Below are 22,866 nucleotides of genomic sequence, written 5' to 3' on the forward strand. Positions count from 1 at the left end.
GTCACCTGCATGCAACCAGCGGCTCTGTGCACCACTGAGAACTCATTATCCTGGCAAAGTCACGTGCCCACGTCTCCTGCATACAGAGAAGACAATGAAGTCTCCTCTCCTTGTGTGCAGGGCCTTGGTGCCCTCCTGCATTCAGCAATGCACGACCAACTGAGAAATGTTGGCGATGCCACCAGCTGCAGGCCGGAAGGATTTGCTGGTGTGGAGATTGAGGATCACAATGCTGCTGGCTGCCACGTAGCAGTCATTATCCTGCTTCGAAGCTACAGGTTCAATTTGAGGATGTGGCACAGTTCTGGGACCACCTCCTTGCTGAATGGTAGCTGCCTCAGACACTGATCCTAGTTAAAGTGAAGGTCGAAGAAGTATTCTCTGAGGACTGAATCTGACCTTGTGTTGCGAGCCCTCCTCCTCTTCACTTTGCTGTCTCTGGTCCAAGTGCATGTCATGCTGCAGCCCAAGGGGAACTGCAGCTATAGCCCCCATGACTGAGAGGGGGTTTCTGCTCGGAGCATTTAACATCCATACCACTCATTCCAAAGATCTATCAGCATTCCCTTCAGACTGAAAGAATTTGCTCCTATTACATGGTACACAGATTTTCCCTTTGTAACAAAAGAAAATCAAAGTACCTCACCAAAAAGTTGCATGGTGATATCTTTAAGTAGTCCTAGTGATGGCAGGGTGGGGTCCCTTGTGCAGCTGAACACATGTTCCGCTGTGTGTGTTTAAGAGGCTTAAAGCTATGCATTAACAGGACCTATGTGAAGCAAAATGGCAAGCTGTGTGCCAAATTGGCAGTCAGTGCAAACTGATGTCATCATCCACCCACGTTGTAAGTTTCCATTGTACTCATGTGCTATAGCCCTTCCCCACATAGTGATCAGCACAATGCAATGAAGGCTGTTGGGAGCAAACTCCCAGCCATATTTTCCTCTCCAAGTTCCCATTGCACTGGGGATATAAATTTTGTGGCTAAAGAGTTTTCTTTGAAAGTTGACATGCCTTGTTCAGAAATAAACATAGAATCCTGACACTGCAGAAGGAGGCCATTTGGCCCATCGAGCCTGCACCGACAACAATCCCACCCATCCCCGTAACCCCACATATTTACCCTGTTAATCCCTCTGACACTGAGGGGCAATTTAGCATGTCCAGATCACTTAATCTTTGGACTGTGGGAGGAAACCGGAGCACTCGGAGGAAACCCACGCAGATAGGGGGTAAAACATGCAAACTCCACACAGACTGTCACTGGAGGCCGGAATTGAACCTGGGTCCTTGGCGCTGTGAGGCAGCAGTGCTAACCACTGTGCCACCGTATTCAAATCTAGGTTAAATATTAAATGGCTGTTTTTCTGCTCTGTTCTGTCAGTTCTCTTTCCCCTTCCTTCCTGCTCTTCTAAAGGAATTGAATGTTTTCTGAGCATGTTTCTCTGGGCATTAGGTACCCCCTGATGCATCTCCTAGGTGATTATTCTTTATGTGAATGCTTTGACGTGGTGTGTTGCTTACTTAACTGACCAAAGCTGCCATTAGAATTGGGCCAATCCTGTATCCACTTCGGTAGTAAAAATAGGAAGGTAGATTATTATTTGAATGGGGGTAAATTGAGAGATGTTGATACTCAGCAAAACCTTGGTGTCCTTGTGAATCAGCCACTGAAAGTAAGTATGCAGGTACAGCAGGCAGTAAAGAAGGCAAATAGTATGTTGACCTTTATAGTGAGAGGATTTGAGTATAGGAATGGGGATGTTTCACTTCAATTGTATAGGGCATTGGCGAGGCCACATCTGGAGTATTATGTACAGTTTTGATGTCCTTATCTGAGGAAGGATGTTCTTGCTATAGAGGGAGTGCAGCGAAGGTTTACCAGTCTCATTCTTGGGATGACAGGACTGCCATAAATGGAGAGATTAAGTCAGTTAGGATTATATTAATTGGAGTTTAGAAGAATGATAGGGGATCACTTAGAAACTTATAAAATTCTAACAGGGTTAGACAGGGTAGATTCAGATAGAATGTTCCCAATGGTGGGGGAGTTCAGAACTAGGGGTCATAGTTTGAGGATAAGGGGTAAACCTTTTAGAACTCGGGTGAGGAGAATTTTCTTCACCCAGAGGGTGGTGAATGTGTGGAACTCACTGCCACAAGAAGTAGTTGAGGCCAAAACTTTGTGTGATTTCCAGAATAAGTTTGATATAGCTCTGGGGTTAAAGGGATCAAGGGAAATGGGGGGAAGGCGGGATCAGGATATTGAATTTGATGAAGAGTCATGATCATAATGAATGATGGAGCAGGCTGCAAGGGCTGAATGGCCTACTCCTGCTTTTATTTTCTATGTTTCTATGTTTTCTCACTCATTAATATATATGTGTATTTTTCTGTCAAGGAAGGTTGAGTATTTCACTTTCATGCGGGTTTGGGTTATGAGCCTTGGTGCCTCAAAGTCTGGATGGACCTGTGGCTGGAAGGTCAGTCTTTTGGGCTTGTTTATATATGTACATTTTTAATGAGATTTAGAACCCTAAGGTTGAAGAGGTAGGTTGAGGCAGTTGAGAGTTCAGGGGACTCAAAAGCAAAGTAGAAAAGCCTTACTGTTGCCTAGCAACAGTGGTCAAGAGACACAGAGACAGTGAAAGACAAGAGCTGTGAGGATATTCAGTCGGTGTGAGGGAAAAACAGGGTTTCTCAGCTCTTTAAAAGAAAAGTTAAAGTTTATTTATTAGTCACAAGTAAGACTTACATTAACACTGCAATGAAGTTACTGTGAAATTCCCCTAGTCACCACACTCCAGTGCCTGTTCAGGTCAATGCACCTAACTAGCACGTCTTTCAGACTGTGGGAGGAAACCAGAGCACCCGGAGGAAACCCACGCAGACACGGGGAGAACGTGCAAACTTCACACAGACAGTGACCCAAACCGGGAATCAAACCCAGGTCACTGGTGCTGTGAGGCAGCAGTGCTAACCACTGTGTCACCATGTTGCCCATAGAAAAATGACCAGTTTAGCAGTGTTGCTACTCAAACAGTGATTTTAAAGTGCAGTTATTTTTTTGGGTGTCAAGGGGAGAGATATGAGTTGGGTGAGAAGCATCAAGTGAATGCTCAAAAATACACCAGAAGAAAACCATTTTCACATGTGCCAGTCCCAAACAGGAAGCCTTTGTACCAAGCTCATGGTAACTCTTCACTGGTTTAGGTGTCTGTAAAGATTATTTGCTGATTAAAGGAATATTGGAAAATTGAAACCTCCTCTTCTGTTTGTGTTGAGATTTTTCCAATCTTCTTGTCTGGTGTAATATAGTTCATTTTTTCCTTGGTATAATAAATATTTTATTCTTTGTGTTAAAAGTTCATCAGCAGACCCCTGTGAATTTGTTCAATAAATATCCTCTGTGGTTTCTAAAAATAGATTAGGATCTATCAAACCAGTTTCACTCTGGGGTCTGACTTGTCCACGATTAACAACAACTGGGGTTCTGACAATACTACAACAGAAACCATTGCTAATTGCTGATTGGTTGGCAAGTCAATCCTGATTAACTGAGACATTGCAATGGAGAAAGCAACAGGGAAATAAAGGGTCCCTATGCTCCTGCATAATCCAAAAAAATTTGATTTGATTTGATTTATTACTATCACATGTATTAGTATACAGTGAAAAGTAATGTTTCTTGCACGCTATACTAACAAAGCATACCGTTCATAAGGAAGGAAACGAGAATGTAGTGTTTCAGTCATAGCTGGGGTGTAGAGAAAGATCAACTTAATGCAAGGTAGGTCCATTCAAAAGTCTGATGGCAGCAGGGAAGAAGCTGTTCTTGAGTCAGTTGGTACGTGACCTCAGACTTTTGTATCTTTTTCCCGATGGAAGAAGGTGGAAGAGAGAATGTCCGGGGCGTATGGGGTCCTTGATTATGCTGGCTGCTTTGCAGCGGGAAGTGTAGGCAGAGTCAATGGACAGAAGGCTGGTTTGATGGATTGCGGTCTTGGGCAGAGCAGGAGCCATGCCAAGCTCTGATACAACCAGAAAGAATGCATCTGTATGGTGCATCTGTAAAAATTGGTGAGAGTCGTAGCTGACATGCCAAATTTTCTTAGTCTCCTGAGAAAGTGGAGGCCATAGACCATAGAATCCTACAGTGCAGAAGGAGGCCATTTGGCCAATCGAGTCTACACCAACCACAATCCCACCCAGGCCCTATTCCTGCAACCCCACACATTTACCCCACCAATCCCCTGACACTAGGGTCAATTTAGCATGGCCAATTCACCTAACCTGCACATCTTTGGACTGTGCGAGGAAACCGGAGCACCCGGAGGAAACCCATGCAGACACGGGGAGAAAGTGCAGATTCCACACGGACAGTGACCAAGGCTGGAATCAAATGTGAGGCAGCAATGCTAACCACTGCGCCACCGTGCCGCCCCCATTATCAATTGCCGTTAAAATTGGTGTGCAAAGAAGGTGCAAGGCATGAACATATTCCTATTATTTGAAAGAATGGATCTCCGTATATAAATGTATGTTGCTTATGTCATGTTTTCATAATGATATAAGCATCAATCACTCATAAGTGATAAGGTAAAAATGTTGTGGATTCATTAGTTTAGACGAGGCAGATAAGAAGATTTTATACAGAGGTTGAAAGCTTGGAGTCATTAACAGCAGACTTGTGTGTGTGTGTGTGTGTGTGTGCACAAATGCAGAAATGGGGAGGCAGTGGTGTAGTGTGGTGAGGCAGTGGCATAATGTGAGGATGCGATGGTGTAATGTGGGAAGACGGTGGCATTGTGGTATTGTCACTGACTAGTAATGATCTGGAGACCTCGATTCAAATCCTGCCATGGCAGATGGAGAAAATTGAATTTGTTAAAAAAATCTGGAATTAAAAGTGTATTAATCACCACAAAACCATTATCAATTGCTGTTAAAATAAAACCCATTGGGTTCACGGATTGTCCTTTAGGGAAGGAATTCTGCCATCCTTACCAGGTCTTGGCCTACATGTGACATCAGATCTACAGCAATGTGCTTGACTCTTAAATGCCCTCTGAAATGGCCTAGTAGGCCCCTCAGTTCAAGGGCAATGAAGGACAGACAATAAATGCTGGCACACCAAAAACATCGATATCCCATGAATGAATAAAATACTGCAACATGTAACATATTTCCCTTCTAGTGATGTCATTCTGCTGTCCCTTAAAAACATATTACAACAGCTTTGAGCAAGAGTAAATGAGCCACATCAACCTAAAATGAACAACTGAACGAACATGCAGTTTGATTTGATCAGCCAGTCACTGAGATATGCAGCTTATGTACCTGGCATTGTATTGAAACTCTTATATGATGTTAATCCAAAAAGATGTTCCATCTACCATACATTTGAACAATGCCATGTGTGTATTTTAGTGGTCGTACAATGCTGGGTTTAATAGGCTATACATCCCAGTGATTAGCTGATCAAATCAACAGCATGTTCCTTCGGTCAATAGGCAGAGTACAGACCGTACTCAACCAACCTGCTCTTGCAAAACCCAACACAAAATGTCTATTGTTCGATGTGTTACCGTGATTGGGCAACAATTAGTGAACAATCCTAAGTGCCCTAATAGCTACAGTAGCAACCAATTTAAGATGACCAGCCAAACTCGTAACATGGCTCATTAACGCTTGCTAGAAATATCATACGCTCATACATAGTCTGCAAACAAAAAGAATCCACTCAAGCTTTGGGCCTTTTCTGAATTACCTGGGGGTTTGGATAGCCTAAAATTTCCCGTTACTTCCTGCCTGGCAATGTCTCAGCCAATCAGAGTCAATTTTCCAATCAATCAGCACCCTTTTCTCCTGTAGGAGGAATTGTTGTGATTGTTTGAAAGTTGGCATTCTTGGATTTGTTCTGATGAATGCCTTAGCATCATATCTCTCTTTTCGACAGTGTTCAAGTTAAAATATGAATAAATAATATGCACATAAGATGTTGCATTTGCAGGTATCTTTATCTCTTTATTAAATATTAGATTTTTAATTTCCTCTTCCTCTTAACCTGAAAGCATTGAATCTTAATTGCATGTATGGTTCAAAAGATGCTGCTTACCTTTCTGTACCTCAGCCAAGTTGCAATTCTTAACACTGCGCTTACGGAATGAGTATCAAAAGGCTACTCAACTTTGGGGGAACTTAAGAAACAAATTAATCTAAACTCATTTGACATGCACACATGTGCCTTTTCAATTAGGGTTGATGCATAAAAAGGATGAGCAGGAGCCCATACTGATTTTTCCCTTTTTAATCCCAGGGTGCGTAGCTAGTTAATGGCTTCAAATGTTACCCTGGCTGAGATAAATTAAAATGGATTGGCAATTAAACCTTGAATTTTCCAGGTCTGTAAGACGAGCCTCATGCCAACTTAACCAACAGACCCATGAGAATAGTCCAATTTCTCAAATGTAAGTGTACCACCAGGAGCAGTGATTTTTCAATATGCAACACAAATAATTGAACAATTTAATCTATAAATTATGAAAGGCTAAAGAGTGTTTCATAATTGGACAATCTTCAAATTGCACACTGCCAACCCAAGATTTCCCATTCATTATGAATCATGAATGGATGCAGTAGAGGGAGTGCTGTTACATCTGAGAAGGATACTTGCTGGACTAAACAACCGAAACAAGTTAGTGTGCATAGAGGTAGTTTAATTTTGCAACGTTGGTTCACAGTACAATTTTACTCCACTCTCAACTTACTGCGCTATCATAAAGGATAAATGCGCCGCACTTTGCTGTTCATCTATCTCAATATATAAATGGTGGCTGGTTTTCTTGGGCACAGTCTAATGTTTCTTCATCAACATTTTGACTATTAGTAATCAGTATGGCAAGCAGCTAGCATTGCAAAGAATTTCATAGAAATTACAACACTGAAGCGGGTCATTCATCTTCACCAGGTATTGATACATCTCTGACCGCTTTTGGGTAGGAGTCCTTAAACAAGCGTTGGACCCCTCATTGGCACACACAAGGTTCTTATGGATGTTTAAGATGGCCACCAAGAATGTCTGAGCTAATATTGTCTACGGGCCAAATCTTGGAAAGTGGGATTAGGCTGGGTGACTCATTGTTGGCTGGCACAAACACAATGGGCCAAGTGGCCTCCTTCTGTGCTGTAAACATTTTATGATTCTGTGATATTGTATTGGACATGATTCAGACATATTTAGAGTTTGGAACATAGCTCAGTGCAGTTGGACATTTTGTTCCCATTTCATACCCAAGAAACGGGCAAGTAGAGGCCCAATTTGATCCTCTTCATTCTGAGATATTGTTAGCTGGTTTAAATGACCATGTCAACTTCTAAATAAATAGTTTGTTAAAAAACTGGCTTCGAATGTTTCTGAAAGCTGAATATAACTACTGAACGTGTCCAGAACTCAGACAAATTTCTACAAGTGAGCAAGTGTAGAGTAATGAAAGGATTTGAAATTTTGAATTCTGTGACTCAGGTCATCCACTTAATTAGTTGTCAGGGAAAAGCCTTTGACTGCACCACCTTGGAGGCCTATGATTCATCATTATGCTCACTGTGGTATATTCAAATTATCTATCCAGGCAATTTTGAGTAAGTTTGTAAAGGTTAGACTGGATCAAGAAACGGCATAATCTATTGTGTAAGTCACAGATTGTATCACATCAGGAGATTCTGGGCCAACTTGTGAGTTGGATTTTATATGATAAAAATAAGGCTGATAGTATCATCTTGGACAAAACAAAGCAGAAGCGTAAACAATTCCAGAATGCCTACAACGACCTTTGCCAAGTTTTATGGACAAGTTCTCAAGATGAGACGCTTCTTTCCTTTTGAAGTTGAGTATACAATCTGATAAAGATCAAAATGACTACAGTATCATCTTCAATTGCAGCACACAGAAAAAGTAATGGTTATAAAGTAACTCAAAATTGCTTTACAGAATTTTATAGGTTAGCTTGTGCGATGATAACCTTTATTTTTGAAGTTACGCTTGGTTGAATAAAACAATCAATACAACATTTAAAGTATCAACACATCTATTGGTGATTTGACTGGAAAACATGGATTTGACAATAATGTTGGTATTTCGCTATTGCTGTGCATTCTGTCAATGAGAGTGGTCAAGGATTCTGTGGCAGACAAAGGCTACGGGAAGGGCCAAGGGATTTGGGAACTTTATTGCTTTTATTTTGTCTTCAATCATGGTGAAATGAAAATGATGCATTATGCGCTGAAAACCTGCTGGGAACGATCCCAGGAATTACAATCGGGATGATGCCTTCCAATGCTAAACCCACTGGAGGCACTTAATCTGCATGTAACTAGTACTGCGATAGATGCAACATTTGCACTCATGTAGCTCTTCCCAAGCTCCTTGGGTAAGGAGATCATTTCAATATTATTTTCCATATGTGCCTGTTCTTCAAGAATAAAAGCTGCTTCCCCGGACAGCCACACTGCACCCTCGTTTTGTAGACCTACAGGAACCAGCATTATATGTTAAGTCACTATTTTCAATCCTCAAAAAAACCCAAGAACATTGTTTAGGAACCCCTCATTAGTGAATCAATAGCTATTTCTAGATTTATATTGTTTTATTCTGTAATAGAGTGTATAAGAAACCCAGCCTGGAATTTATTTAATGAATATATTCCAACAATAATGGAATCCACTAGGGTGACTCTACAAATCTGCAATATTTAAACATACCATGAAAAAGTCAAAGACAAGTAGAAGCCTCTCCTTCATTATGCTAACTCTCCTTTAACGTCATGCAGCCTTTATTTCGATCTTTCTATTTTATCTCTATCACTCCATCTCAGTTTGCTCCTAACATATCTTACCCCTGTGAGTTAAGGTCTTCTTTATATCTATTTTAGCAATTCTCCGTTAATTTAGCTATATGTCCTCCAGTTACACAACATGATAACATCAGTAAGGAAGGGAAGGAAAAGTGGCTGGTCCATATCTAGAATATCCATCCAAAGTGGCTGTGAAGGCTCCCCGGTGCAATATCTAATTGCATCTTTAATTATTCCACGGTTTCTGCCTCCAGTACTCTATCTGGTAATCCATCCACATGTTGATCACTATTTATGTGCAGAACATTCTGATATCAAATAAAATTTAGATCTGTTTTTATGAGTTTTGAACCGTGACCCCTTGTCCTAATTACATAATTTAAGTTAATTTTATGAATGAACCTTTTCCACACTATTTACTATTTTATCACTTCTCACGTGTCTCCATGAAAGGCTGAAATGCCCAATAACTCAGAAGTTCTAACATTAAAGCTTAGATGCATGGCTCTTTCTGCACTGTTCTCAATGCTTAAATGCCTTCCCTATTCTTCCGTGATGCATTATTCCCTCCAAACTAAATTGCCTATGCCCCAACGTCCTGGAATGGATTTGAACCCATAACTTTCCAACTCAGAGGCAAAAAGCACGACCAAATGAGCCAAGCTGACAATACACATTCATCAACGGCCGTTACGGCTACAGGTAGTACAGTTTTCCAGCTACAAAGGCACAGAATTGTGCCTTAACTGTAATTGAGAAGAATCTTTCTCAGAATTGACCTTTACAAAAAAGCTGGTGCATCTCTTTAATTGTAGTAGGTAATTTGATGTATTCTTCTCTACCAGTGTGACATTTCAGGTTCCCACACTACTCTCTTTATAAGCTCTCTGAGTGAGATTGTCTAATTAGCACCAAATCATAGGTAGTTTTGTGCTGTGGATTTATGTCTGCTGGGAGCCAGATTGATGTGCCTGACACTCATTTCAATTAGTACCTTTAAAAGTCTTTAAAAAGGAGACTTCCTTCCTATATTTCCAGATTTTAGAAGTCAAACAATAGTATTCTAACCTAGTACACTATTCCCCTTAGGGTTACATAAAAGGCATTGCACACAGCATCATAATAATTTTCAATCAACTCCTTGTAAAATTCAGTCTCACCTTGCCTTTTCTACATCTTATCTAAACACTACTAATTGTCCTATATGCTATGACAGTTTTGGAGATGTTAGCTTGTAGCAGTCGGAAATATTGTTAAACATTTATTTAAGTCTGTTCAGCATCTTTATCTTGTCCAAATCGCTTGTCATTTAAAAAAAAAATGGAATAGTGCAAGCAAGGGGAGGCGATGGCCTCGTGGTATTATCGCTAGACTATTAATCCAGAAACTCAGCTAATGTTCTGGGGTCCCGGGTTCGAATCCCACCACAGCAGATGGTGGAATTTGAATTCAATACAAGAGTCTGGAATAAGAATCTACTGATGAACATGGAACAATTGTCGATTGTCGGAAAAACCCATCTGGTTCACTAATGTCCTTTAGCGAAGGAAATCTGCCATCCTTACCTGGTCTGCCCTACATGTGACTCAGAGCCACAGTAATGCCCTTGGGCAACTAGAGATGGGCAATAAATGCTGGCCAGCCAACGACGCCCATGTCTCATGAACAAATAAAAAAAAACTGACTGGTAAAAGGTAGATTTATACCAATACTCTGCTATTCCATTGGATAGGCATAGAGTGTAGTTCCCCACAGAAGCTGTTACCTGGTTTCTATTGGCTGTCGTGAGGAACGGCAAGATGTGTCGGTCATTCTCCAGACCTCTCAACAGAGGAATGGTACATAAAGTGGGGAGAATTGAAGAAAGCATGATAAAACAAAATAATTTTGCTTTTAAGCCGACTGTTCTCTTCAGACGACTCTGTTATCTTCTTTCTTTGCTATATTCAAATACGAGGACAAAGATTGCATCTGCTCCCTTTACCACATACTGTCCAGAGAATAAAGTAGGGTTGGAACACACGACTGCAGCTCCCCAAGCTGACACCCCCACAGAATCAAAATTATCATTGTTTTTAGTGATAAGTAATTTTTTCCTTAAAGAAAATCAGTTTATTTTCAGATGTTTGCAGAGAATTGCGAGGTTAGAATTCAACTGCAAAATCTCAGATAGTGAGAAGATGCACCTTTTAAAAAGTGAAATGTCCCATTTTTTGATACCTATAAGGAGGCAGCATAAACATTCCTGAGTCTAATTTTTATTTGTGTGCAATCCAGGCTGACCCTTGATAAAGGCTGGCATGTCCCTTTTACTTGCACAGTGCATTTTGAAATATTATGCTGTGAGGCACTTGTAAGATTATAAGGTGTGAGAGTGATGATCAATTTAAAAAGTAGCAACATTTCGGCCGAGCCCATGACAGAACAGCAGATTCAGCCAAGGTAGCAAGGTGAATAATGCAAGAGCCATGTACTCTTGTGTTTAATCTTGCATTGTTTTTGCACAGCAGATTTTTGCTTGACTGTAATTCATGTCATCTTCAGTTGTCAGTACGTCCCTCACATCATCAAAATAGTATTAAATGTTATAAGCTGAGCAGCAAAAGAACTTTCAGAAGTCAGAACCCATTTATAGAGCAGTGCTTGTAGAAAATGGATTCTGTTCTCTACAGAATTTTCTTTCACTTCTTTCCACTGAGAAGTTTACTGATTTCTCCCAGTGGAATCGGCTGGAATTTATCGGTTCATGGTTGGCAGTCACAGATTAAGGTAAATGTCGATCTGTAATGACCCTCTACATGTTAGTATTGCAGTAAAGCTGGGCTTTTATGTCAAAGATATCGGAGAGGGAGCTATTACACATGACAGGGGTGATCAAGGGACTCCAGACCAAGGCAAGCATTATTAAATATTGACTACTTCTGTGATTTATGTAGAGCTTGAGGAAAAAAGTGACTTTTTAACCATTATATATTCTTCAGCATGGAAAACCATTCATTTATCTGATCGTGGAAATAAAGAAAGCATTTTGTTTTCATTTAAAACATTGGCATTGCAAATGCCTTGATGGTTTGGTAATGTTTGGCTGTTTATAACATAATCACAGGATGACTGTTTCTTTTTATTTATATAGGTGCTAGGAGGTAAAAGTATGCCTTGAATACATTATACAAATGTTGTCATTAATTATTTCTGATTCAGTCCTTTTATTTTTGCATGAGCCCTTCTGCACTCAGTGAATGGCCATTAACGAATTTGGGTTGTTTTTACGTTGAGTGATTCCACACAACACTTTGCATTGCCATCATTTGAAACAACACATACACCTCCAGCAATAAAAGCCCCAAAATACATTCACATGTCAAATAACTTATTCCAATAGGTTTACAGATTCATTTGCACTGAAACATTGCATTTTACAGTGCAATAACATTTGACAACATGGACTTTGTTGTGCATGATTTGCTCTGGCCTGTTACAGCATTCTAGGAGGATAAATAAAATAGCAATAGTGCTGTTAATGCAGGGGTTAAACTATGCCAATTCATTACATTGAACAAAACAATTTATTGCATTCATATAAATCAGCTTTATAACATGCTTTGATTGTTCTTGGGTCAGCTTTTCCAAGTTGAAATCAATAAGAGTGCAAGTGGTCTAATCAGTCCTTTTTTTTATTACAGATTCTAGCTCCAGATCTACACAGTAACATTCAACTATTCCCTTTCTAATTCGTTCCTCAACAATCCCTCCTAAATTCCTACTGACTGCCATCACTTGCCAATGCAACATTGAAACCACAATGCAGAAATAGGCCATTCAGCCCAACCAGTTCGTTTATGCCCCACGCAAGCGGCTGTCCTAAATTCTTATGCCCCTCCTGTTCCATTTAATCCCTGTTCTTCCAACCACTTAGACAATGCACTTTAAACCTGACACAGCTTCTTCAATCATTAACTCTGGTACTACATTCCATAGCCTCACAACCTTCTGCGTAAAAATGTTTCTCCTAGGATGTTGACTGCATTCATGCAGCCACATTCGTGAGGTTGTCAGCAACCCCTTCTAAACCGTCTGTATCCAGAATCCCCATTGCTATATACTCATTAGTATTTTATGACGCCTCACCTGTCTGCACATACAGGCTCTTATTATTTTCTTCTGCAAATATTAACAACACATCTGTTGAAAAGAAGACCAAGGGATACATGTGCCTCTGAAACCACTAAATGCCTTCTATGAGAATATAAATGCAGCTTTCGGGTTTTCCATGCTGTGAGTGTAACTTGCTGCTTGTAGCTTGCATCTTTGAATTGACCAGACCATCAACGTTTGGATGTGGAACATCTCACAGTGTTGTGGAACAACATGAGCCTGCATTTCTATTTAAAAAGATGAAAGTGGTTAAATTGGCTAATCTTCAAAAAACAAGCATTACAGTATGGAATTAACCTTTGCCCATTCATTGCATTGCTGGCAGTATGTTAGGTTTGTGTTGCCTGCTGTTTTAAACGATTTCTTCATGCAACGTGCTCTGTGGACCCTGTTCATTGGCTACATGTATCAGCAGAGTGCTCGATATCATGACTGGAGAGCACTACTTAAAGCTCCACTTAAGACCACCATAAGACAGGTTGATGTTAACTTCCTGATGATTGTGCTATTGCATTAGTAACCCTGCTCAACACGAGAGGAACTGTGGGTTCAGACATTAGATTTGTTTTCTTGGCTGAAGGTTCAATGTTATGAAATTACCATCTGTTGGATTATAACTGAATGTCTCTAAGTTAGAATCTCCCCAAAACAACAGCCTGCTCCTCTTGAGGGAAAGGCGCATTTGCGCTGCAAAAGGTGATAGGAATTTTTTGGTAAGTGATTCTTGTGGTTATTAGGGTGTTCATGGTTGAAAGGGTTAATGTGTGAAACTGGAGATGTCAATAACATGATGACATAAGAAAGAGTAAAATGACTAGGAATCTAGAAGGAGAACATTCGTGGCTTAGATTGAGTAATGCCTGTAGTCTTGCACATCTTTAATTAGTCATGTTCATACAATCAACAATCATTGTTGGACATATCTGTGTCTCCTTAACCGTTCCTTAGTCAGTCACAACCAACATACAACATGGTGGCAGCAATAAAGGACCCCAAAATCTCTGAAAATCAACTTTTCAAAAGTCTGCAGATCTGATCTAAAAAAAAGCCCCAAAACTAAAGATTTTGGTAAGACAGTTGAAAATCGCCAAAGTGCTCCAAGGAAGATGTGAAGGCTAAAGATGGGAAGAAAACCTGAACTGTTCAGCTAATGAAGGGCGAACCAGAGCACATGGTAGTCCATGAAAAATCCCGATCCAACAGCAGAGTTAAAGAACATAACAATGTTAAGACCTGTATCTTGACATCCATGTGTGTCCCATGTTATGGACGGGGATGAGAGAGAGCTGAAACCCTTGTCCCTTCCCTTATTGCTGGAGTGCTTAGGGTGCTGAAGTTCGGGACAAATTTCTGATAAAATCCATACATTCCCATAAATTGCATTAATCTCCGCTTTGTTTTGGGAAAGAGGAAGTCAGCCAGGTCATATACTTTGCATCACTAAATCCTGTCCTAGTACATGTTCTATTAGGTTACTTTTGCTTTCGCAAATTCACTCTTGGTCAAGCTCACTACTAATTTAGCTCCCTGTTGGTCCTTCAACACTACTTCCAAGTAGTCTCAGTGGTCTTTCCAGGTGTCACTGTAAACCTACAGGTCATCCAGTTGCTTAATCCAACCACAATCTTATTTTTCAGAAGGCTGCTGGGACGTATTGATCAGTAATCTTTCAAAAGATCAATTTTGCTGATTCAAATGTAGTTGTCTTCTTGGTCAATGCAGATCTCAATGCAAGGCATTGGGTATAAATGGGCTGAGGTCACTGCATTTGCTTTCCAATAGTCAATGCAGAACTCTTAGAACCATCTGGATTTGGAACTAGTACGATGGGGGAGCTTCTACTGGATTTCTTGGCAGACCAAAGGCAGCTTGTCAGGGCTCAGATTGTGAGGGTTTAAATTAATTGGGTTGAGGTGTCTCCTACATCCACATCACGACCGGTCAGTGAACCACATCCCGCTTGGTCCCCACACACTTCTTTAAACTCTGTCAGCAAGGTGGTTATGTCTTTCCTCTGCTCACCAGTTAGAAGGGTCAGCACAGTATTTAAATCCTCCAGAACCTCTGTGTTTTCCAGTCAGGGGTTCAGCCTGTGAGTTTTCCATTCCTTCTTCCTCATCTAGCTCTTCCTTGTTGACACTGCTGTCCTCTTTAATCCCTGTTTCCTGGCAAACATTTACTGGTTGGCTGGGTTCTGGACTACAATTTCTTTTAGCATGTTAAGGTGGCTTTACTATTGTTCCTTTGAGGGTGTGAGTTAAATAATTTACATTTACACAGGGAGGCAGGGTAGCACAGTGGTTAGCACTGCTGCTTCACAGCACCAGGGACCTGGGTTCGATTCCCAGCTTTGGTCACTGTCTGTGTGGAGTTTGCACATTCTCCTCGTGTCTGCGTGGGTTTCCTCCGGGTGCTCCAGTTTCCTCCCACAGTCCAAAGATGTGCGGGTTAGGTTGATTGGCCATGCTAAAAATTGCCCCTTAGAGTCATGAGATGCGGAGGTTAGAGGGATTAGCGGGTAAATATCTAGTGATATGGGATAGGGCCTAAGTGGGATTGTGGTTGGTGCAGACTCGATGGGCCGAATGGCCTCCTTCTGCACTGTAGGGTTTCTATGATTCTACCTAGGATGTGTACAAGCTCCTGAAACTCGCTGGGCATGAAATTCATTCCCTGTTCCAATTGGATCTCTTTTGCCTAGCCATACTGGGTAAAGAACTGAGTCAACCCCTCAATCATAGCTTGGGCTGAGGGCCTCATGGAATTAGGTGTCAAAGTCTATTATAATAAGGGGGTACTGATAGCCTGACCTGGCTGTGGGTATAGGTCCTATTCCGTTTATCAGAATTCTGTTAAAGGGTTCACCAAACGGCGGTATGGGTTTGAGTGGGAAGGGTTTAATTATGGACTGTAGCTTTCCTGTAACCTGACATTTCTTGCAGAATTCAGCTGAGGCCTGCCAAAATGCCTGCTTGTTCGGGCTAGGATCTTGCGGCCACCCACATGTTCAGGAATTGGAATGGTAATTCACAGGATTTTCTTGCAGTATTCTGAGGGGATTACATTCCAATGTTACACTGTTCACTCGTTTTCTGAACATGTCCCTGGAAGGTTTCCATTTTGGTATAACTACCATTTATCTCAAGTAATAGCATCCTAGAACCTGAGCAGCCTTTGTTTGAGAGTAGGCATTCTGCACTATATCCTTTAGGTCAGAGTCTGCCTGCTCACCTTAATTATGAAGGCTCGGCTGAGCGCCTCCACACCTTCATTCAGATTCCCAAAGAATATTTCAGCCAGCCAGGTCTCTGCCTCATCTAATTGAACTTTGGCTCTTCATTAATTAAATTTACCTGCCGAGCTTGGGGAAGGGCCACAACACAGTCTGGGAAGATCCTGGCCATGAGCAGTTTAGGGACAATCCTTACAGTAACTGGCTCAGAGATTAGGTCACGTTGTAAGTGGACCCAAAAGAAGGGAATGGGCACACATCCTCTTCCAATCCCATTGATTAGTGCCTTTGCAGTCGCAGAGATTCCTGGAGAAAGTGTCAGGTCTTTTCCCAGCAATGAGAACTGAGTGGCCTTTGTATCCCTGAACAGCACGATAGACTTGTCCATTTCCTCAGATGAGTATGGGGACGCTGTTCCTTGGAGGATAAAACTCAGTGAGCTCTCAGGGATTTTGTTTGGTTGTACCATGCATAGGGTGATACTGATGGCAAGGGCAATTTCTGCTGCTCGGGCCACGGCTGATTTGTTACACTTGACACCTCTCAGGGCTGCTTTGATGAATTTGAAGGCCAAAGCCATTGCTACATAATTAATGGAGGATGGATGGCAGCCTTCATACCCACTGATGAATTGGAGTCTCTACAGGTCTCTTTGTGATGTTTCAAGCACAAAGACAGTAAGCCTAGTGCTGCAAATTTCGAGTTGTGATGCACCTGGCAGTAATCTGGGAAAATTGTGTGTGGGTCCAAAGATGGGTTTCACGCCTGATGCTAAATGGTTTGCAATCTTCCCTGTCCCTTTCTGCTGGTGCAAACCGGATCTGGCACAGAAAGGGCACAAGGCTGATTAGCATGAGATTGACTTGATTTCAATCTCATTAATGAGTTTGGCTTGCGATCGTCTCTCCTCCCGGAATGTTCCCACCCTTGTACGCTGGTACACAGTGCACTGGGAGAATGGTGCCTGTGCTATGGCACCTCTACAGGTTAGCAGCTGACTTCTCAGCATGAATAGGCTCTGGTCACTCCCCCTACTGGCAAGAATCACACTTTGCCTCATTTCTTTTCCAAAGCGCCACATGATTGCATCTGGGAGCTCGCCCAAAAGGAAGGCGCAATTCTCCCCCATTTTCACGCTTGTTTGCCACTTAGAACTTTTTTGGTAATATCACCCCTTTAGTGAAATTCTTTTCTGAAAGTTCCACCTTGGGAGCCCATTGATTTTAAATTTGGGTTAATCCACAAACAACAGGAGGTGTGAATTCCACAAATGATTTTGTTGTGGTATATCCATTAAAGGGGGCACCGCACCCATGCTCATTCAATTAGGAAATTTCCAGAGTCTTGAAATAGTTCTGAGTCTATACAGAAATTTCAAAACCCACCTTACCCTCAGCAGCCATTTTAACATCCATTCTTGAAAGAAAATATTGTCCCAGAATACAATCCATGTTTAAAGTTATGAATCTGACATGCATTTACCATGCGTAACGCTGAGCAAACCTTTCTTGATCTGCTCTCATATTCGAGTCACAGGTAAAACAGAATTCATTTCACCCAATACTGTTTTTAATGGAAAGGTGGTGGCCCTGACTTCCTAAAGAAAGCCTTTGTTTTCTGAAGGACCTCCAAAAGTGTTTCTCTAAAATCGGACAGCTTTTGTCCACATATTGCATTGTGAAACAATATGGATGAAGTCAGCACTGTTTTATTTATAGTTATCTTTAATGCTGATAATACATCCATGCTCACAACATCATTTACTGAGAGCCAAGTCCACCAAACAAACACTTACGACAATGAACTCTGCCAGCCAACAGGTCGGGTCATCATGGGATTCTGCTTTTCATTTTATTGCATCTTCTGTCATTTGATAGTTAATTATGTCATTAACCTTACATGCTGCTCATTTGATCGATCTGCTGTTCTTCATCTTGCCATGTAAGGGGAAGATTGGGCACAGCCAATGCATCTGGCTCTGCCAGCACTTCAGAGTCATCAGTCACTTTATCCCTTTCAAGCTCAGTGGTTAGCAGAGTCATGCCCAGCCATGGGACGTGTCTGGAATGCGCTCAGATATGCGTGCTGTCTCTCAGGATAGCAATACATGCATACCCTCCAGCCTACCCCGGCTGACATCTGCACATGTGGCCGGAGGGATGCAAGGCAAGATTACTCATGGTTCTGCACAAGCTTGCAGCTGGTCCAACTTGGTATTTGGTTGCCACAAGATGATAGCCAAAGAATTCCTTTACTACTAAAGCAGCTGACCATTTCATGCATTCTTGCAACTAAGGTAGAATGTGGAGAAACACGTGGTTAGGTGTAAGATCTCATAAATTTTGCACTGGTAGTAAACGGGCAACGCAAAACAAGAATTAGAAGATAATTAAACAAAATGGAGTTACATAATATTTTGTTGCATTAACAAATTCCTCACAAAGTTTGCAATTATTTGGTCCACATAAGCCATGTAATTTGCAGTGTACATGACAGGCTCATAATTTTATGTTTACTACTGTCAACTAAATCTGAGAATTGTTTATATATCTTGGATTCGGATTTAATTTTATACATGTTAACTGAGAAAAAAATGTGTGCTGTGCAAGTCACGCTCCCCAAGTTGGTTAGCAATGTATTTATCGCCATTATTAAAGGTGGAGAGGCTCATGCTGAACCAATCTCCCTATCTCCGAATTACCACCAGCCACTGCTTGCTGCCTCATGATTGCCTCCCTCCTGTTTGAATTGCTGCTTTGACCTCTCCCTGTTATACCCAGCAGGTTTCCACAATTTGCCAGCCTCATTTAAATGTGACCTGGAAATCAAAATTTGTTGTGCCTTCGGCTTATCTCTTCAATGATTACTTCCTGCATCACTGCCAGGGTAACCAAATTTCTAAGCCTAAAACTGAAGCTAATTTGGAGTCTCTTTTCCGCCAGATCCAGCATCCTGCCTTACAACGTACTTGCAAATTTTGTAAGACACTCAGTCTGTGACAATATCAAAAATGTGATTATGATATATTATATTTAAGTAATATGTTACTTGTTCTTTCTGTTGTTGGCAGGAGTATAACATTGATTGAGCTATAAAGCGGTTAGCACCGCTACCTCACAGCACCAGGGACCCGGATTCGATTCCCATCACTGTCTATGCGGAGTCTGCACATTCTCTCCGTGCCTGCATGGGTTTCCTCCGTGTGCTCTGGTTTCCTCCCATAGTCCGAAAGACGTGCTGGTTAGGTGCATTGGCCATACTAAATTCTCCCTCAGTTACCTGAACAGGCACCAGAGTGTGGCGACGAGGGGATTTTCGCAGTAACTTCATTGCAGTGTTAATGCAAGTCTACTTGTGACACTAATAAATAAAATAAATAGATAGAGAAAGCTGGGTCAATATTTTAACTAACCTGTTCCTGTGCTGTACTTTTCTTTGTTCTTTGGGGTTTTAGTTCAGTCGGGCAGCGTGGTCGTGTGCAGACTTGGAGGGCCGAAGGGCTTGTTCCTGTTCAGTAATTTTTTTTGTGCTTTGTTCTCTTTAATCTAAATATACAGAATAATGGATCATTCTAAAAGTTAAAAAGCTTATTTATTAGTCACATGTAGGCTTACATTAACACTAGAATGAAGTTACTATGAAAATCCCCTAGTCACCACACTCCGGCACCTGTTCAGTACACTGGGGGAGAATTTAGCACTGCCAATGCACCTAACCAGCATGTCTTTCAGACTGTGGGAGGAAACCAGAGCACCCAGAGGAAACCCACACAGTCATGGGGAGAATGTGCAGACTCCACACAGACAGTGACTCAAGCCATGAATCGAACTCAGGTCCCTAGTGTTTTGAAGCAGTAATGCTAACCACTGTGCCACCGTGCCGCCCCAAACTACCTGAAATATTAAACTTGCAGCACCTGTGGAGGGAGAAACAACTTTAAAAAGAAATGTTTTCTATGTTTCTATCTCCATACATGCTGCCAGACCTACAAAGTATTTTGAATATTTTTATTTGTTAAAAAGTAAGTTAACCCCCAATTAAATTTCTGATAATGAGACAATGTTCTTTGGAAAAGTATATTTTCCTATTGTGTGATTTCTCTTCAAGACCAAAGTGGAAGGGGGATCATTGGTTTCCTGGTTATTACATCAACCAAGAAATGCTCTTGTGACCTGAGGTTGCCATGGGGATGAAAAACTAAGAAGCAAAAAGGTAAATAGCAAGCTAATTGCAGTGTTGGGATTCCAGCCTGTCTGTGGCAGAACACACAGAATTGGTGTGAGTGCAAACAAGCAAGGCTCTCCACAAATGGGTCAGTTTTCCGTTTGGCAGTTTAGGGTAAATCCTGGCATTGAAGCCAGGTTCTGGGAATATAGCAGAGGCAGTGGCTTAGATCTTCTGCCCAAAGTGAATGGACTTTTGGCTGCTCTCCAAGTTGTTTGGTCCCACAGCTGGGGTGTTATGCAGTTAGAAAAGACAGAGAGCTTAAGACAGAAAGAGTGAGGGATTTGCAGAATGGACAAGACCACTCTTGCTGTTTCAGTGTTGTCAGAGCCCACCAGCCCATTTAAAAGTCTGAAGGAAATTGCAGAAGGAAGTCTCTGGGGAATCTGTGCCATTGGGACTGTCATGACCCACGTGAGAGAGGATCCATAAACATGTGCCTTATCCAGTGTTAACTATATCCAGGGATTTCAGATGGAATACTGCTGCTATTGAGGGTCGTAACAATTGAGTGGGAAGTATGTGATCCTATAGAACAGAGGCAAAGTTTGAAAGACTGAAATTGCTCATGATGCCACATTTGTGCAACAATTAATGAGTGCTTGTAGATATTTCACATGTGTCTTTGTTGTATCAACTATTTAAAGTGAAACTTACCTTTTTATTTGCAATATCCTTCAACTATTAACCAATGTTTGCATTATATTGATTTCAGTTGGTTTGTTACAGTAAAAGTCGATATTTGTCCGTCAATTTTCTTTCCATTGGTTTTGTGAGAATTCCTTTCTTTTGAAAGTTATTGGCCTTTACGGAAATCTTAACACACTACATATTCATTGTTGAAAGGCAAAACTTTCCACTATGTAAAAGACCTGACTACATCATTTACCTCTTTTATAGATAAAAATAATTATTACATCAGGCGCCTAACCCAGAGATTATACAAGAGTTCAGAAGCTGATGTATGGGTAACCATAAGAGGACTACTTCCCTATTCCAACTACACTGTGCAAGTAAATGCCTCTAATAGTCAAGGATATATGACAAGTGATCTTGCAGCAATAAGGATGCCTCCTGGGGGTAAGTAATTGTAAGAATGCATTTTTTTCAAGCAGTTTGTAAAATTACAACAGTTCCCTTGTATCAATTATGCTTGCTTCTGGAATACAATAAATCAATTTGAAATGAAATGTAGCACATAATATAAACTACACTGAGAAAACTTCAGCAACCATTGAAGGGCATTGATGAAAAATATGATGCCCACAGATAGACATAGGAATTTTAAATCACTGTTACCTGTTTAGGCTCTTGCCTTAAGTATCTCCTCCAAACCTTTTGAAGACAGTCTCAGAAAACACCTGGTGTAACCGGCTGACATGAATAGTTAAAATACTTTACCTCACAGGAAATGGGCACACAGAACAGTTACTTTTGGAGTCAGTTCATTCAGTTAGCCCAACGTAATGCAGAATAAAGGGGAATATGCTTTTCTTTCTTACATCGCTGCTTTGATTGATTTTAAACAAAAAAGCTCCAGACTACCCTCCTGCCATTTCCCTTCTAGGTGTCCGTCTCAGCTCAGTTGCAGCACTCTCGCCTGTGAGTTAGAAGGATGTAGGTTCAAGACCCATTCGAAAAAAAATTTGAGCATGTAATCTAAGCTGACACTTCAATGTAACAGTGAGTCAGTGCTACAGCATTGAATGTGCTGACTTTTCAGATGAGATGTTTCAGCTAGGATTGGTAGATAGAGGAGAGTTCCTTTTCACAATTGAAAGAAGAGGGGAATTCTAGCGAACCTTTAACTAACAGAACCAAAATAGATTATCTGATTTATCTCGTTGCCATTTGTAGGACCTTGCTGTTGTGAATTGTATGCTACATTGGCCTACACACCACAGCGTCCACACTTCAAAAACATTTCATTTGATGTGACGTGCTTCGGAGTGTCTCGAGAATGTGAAAGGTGCTATAAAAAAGCAAACTATTTCTATCTGATCTTGACCAAAGCTTGCTCCTGTGGCTCTTGTTCAAAATCTGTCTCTATTTTTATCTCCTTGGATTCACAGCCAGAAGGTTAGACCTGCCAAAAACCCCTGGCCAAGCATCTGGAACCCAGATACTTCCCAAAACAATGGGAGGTAGCTGTTTTTTTTGATTACCAAGACAATCTATCAAATTGTTTTATTTTAAGGATTGTCACTACCTTTCATCTGAATGTCTTTTTAAAACTAATTGAATACACCTAGCTTTGTAACACAACAGTTGAAAGTAACTCTTTCTATCCCAAATCCTTCCTGTGGAAACATGATCAAATAAATCCCAAGACATAACAGAATTCCTCTTGCATGCTTCACTCAACACCCCGCCGCAACTGTCAATTCTCCTGGGCCCCAGGAA

General features: G+C 41.2%; 1 protein-coding gene across 1 annotated transcript in view; it reads left to right on the forward strand.

Annotated features, from left to right (window-relative positions):
• The window catches only part of ush2a (Usher syndrome 2A (autosomal recessive, mild)), a 916,330-nt gene that overhangs the window by 501,986 nt on the left and 391,478 nt on the right, over positions 1 to 22,866 (forward strand). Inside the window, exon 38 of the mRNA XM_078230465.1 lies at positions 21,364 to 21,543. Coding sequence (XP_078086591.1) covers positions 21,364 to 21,543 — 180 coding nt within the window. The remainder of the gene's footprint in view (positions 1 to 21,363; positions 21,544 to 22,866) is intronic.

This window comes from Mustelus asterias, chromosome 15 (assembly GCF_964213995.1).
Source record: "Mustelus asterias chromosome 15, sMusAst1.hap1.1, whole genome shotgun sequence".
In the NCBI taxonomy this organism is placed as follows: domain Eukaryota; kingdom Metazoa; phylum Chordata; class Chondrichthyes; order Carcharhiniformes; family Triakidae; genus Mustelus; species Mustelus asterias.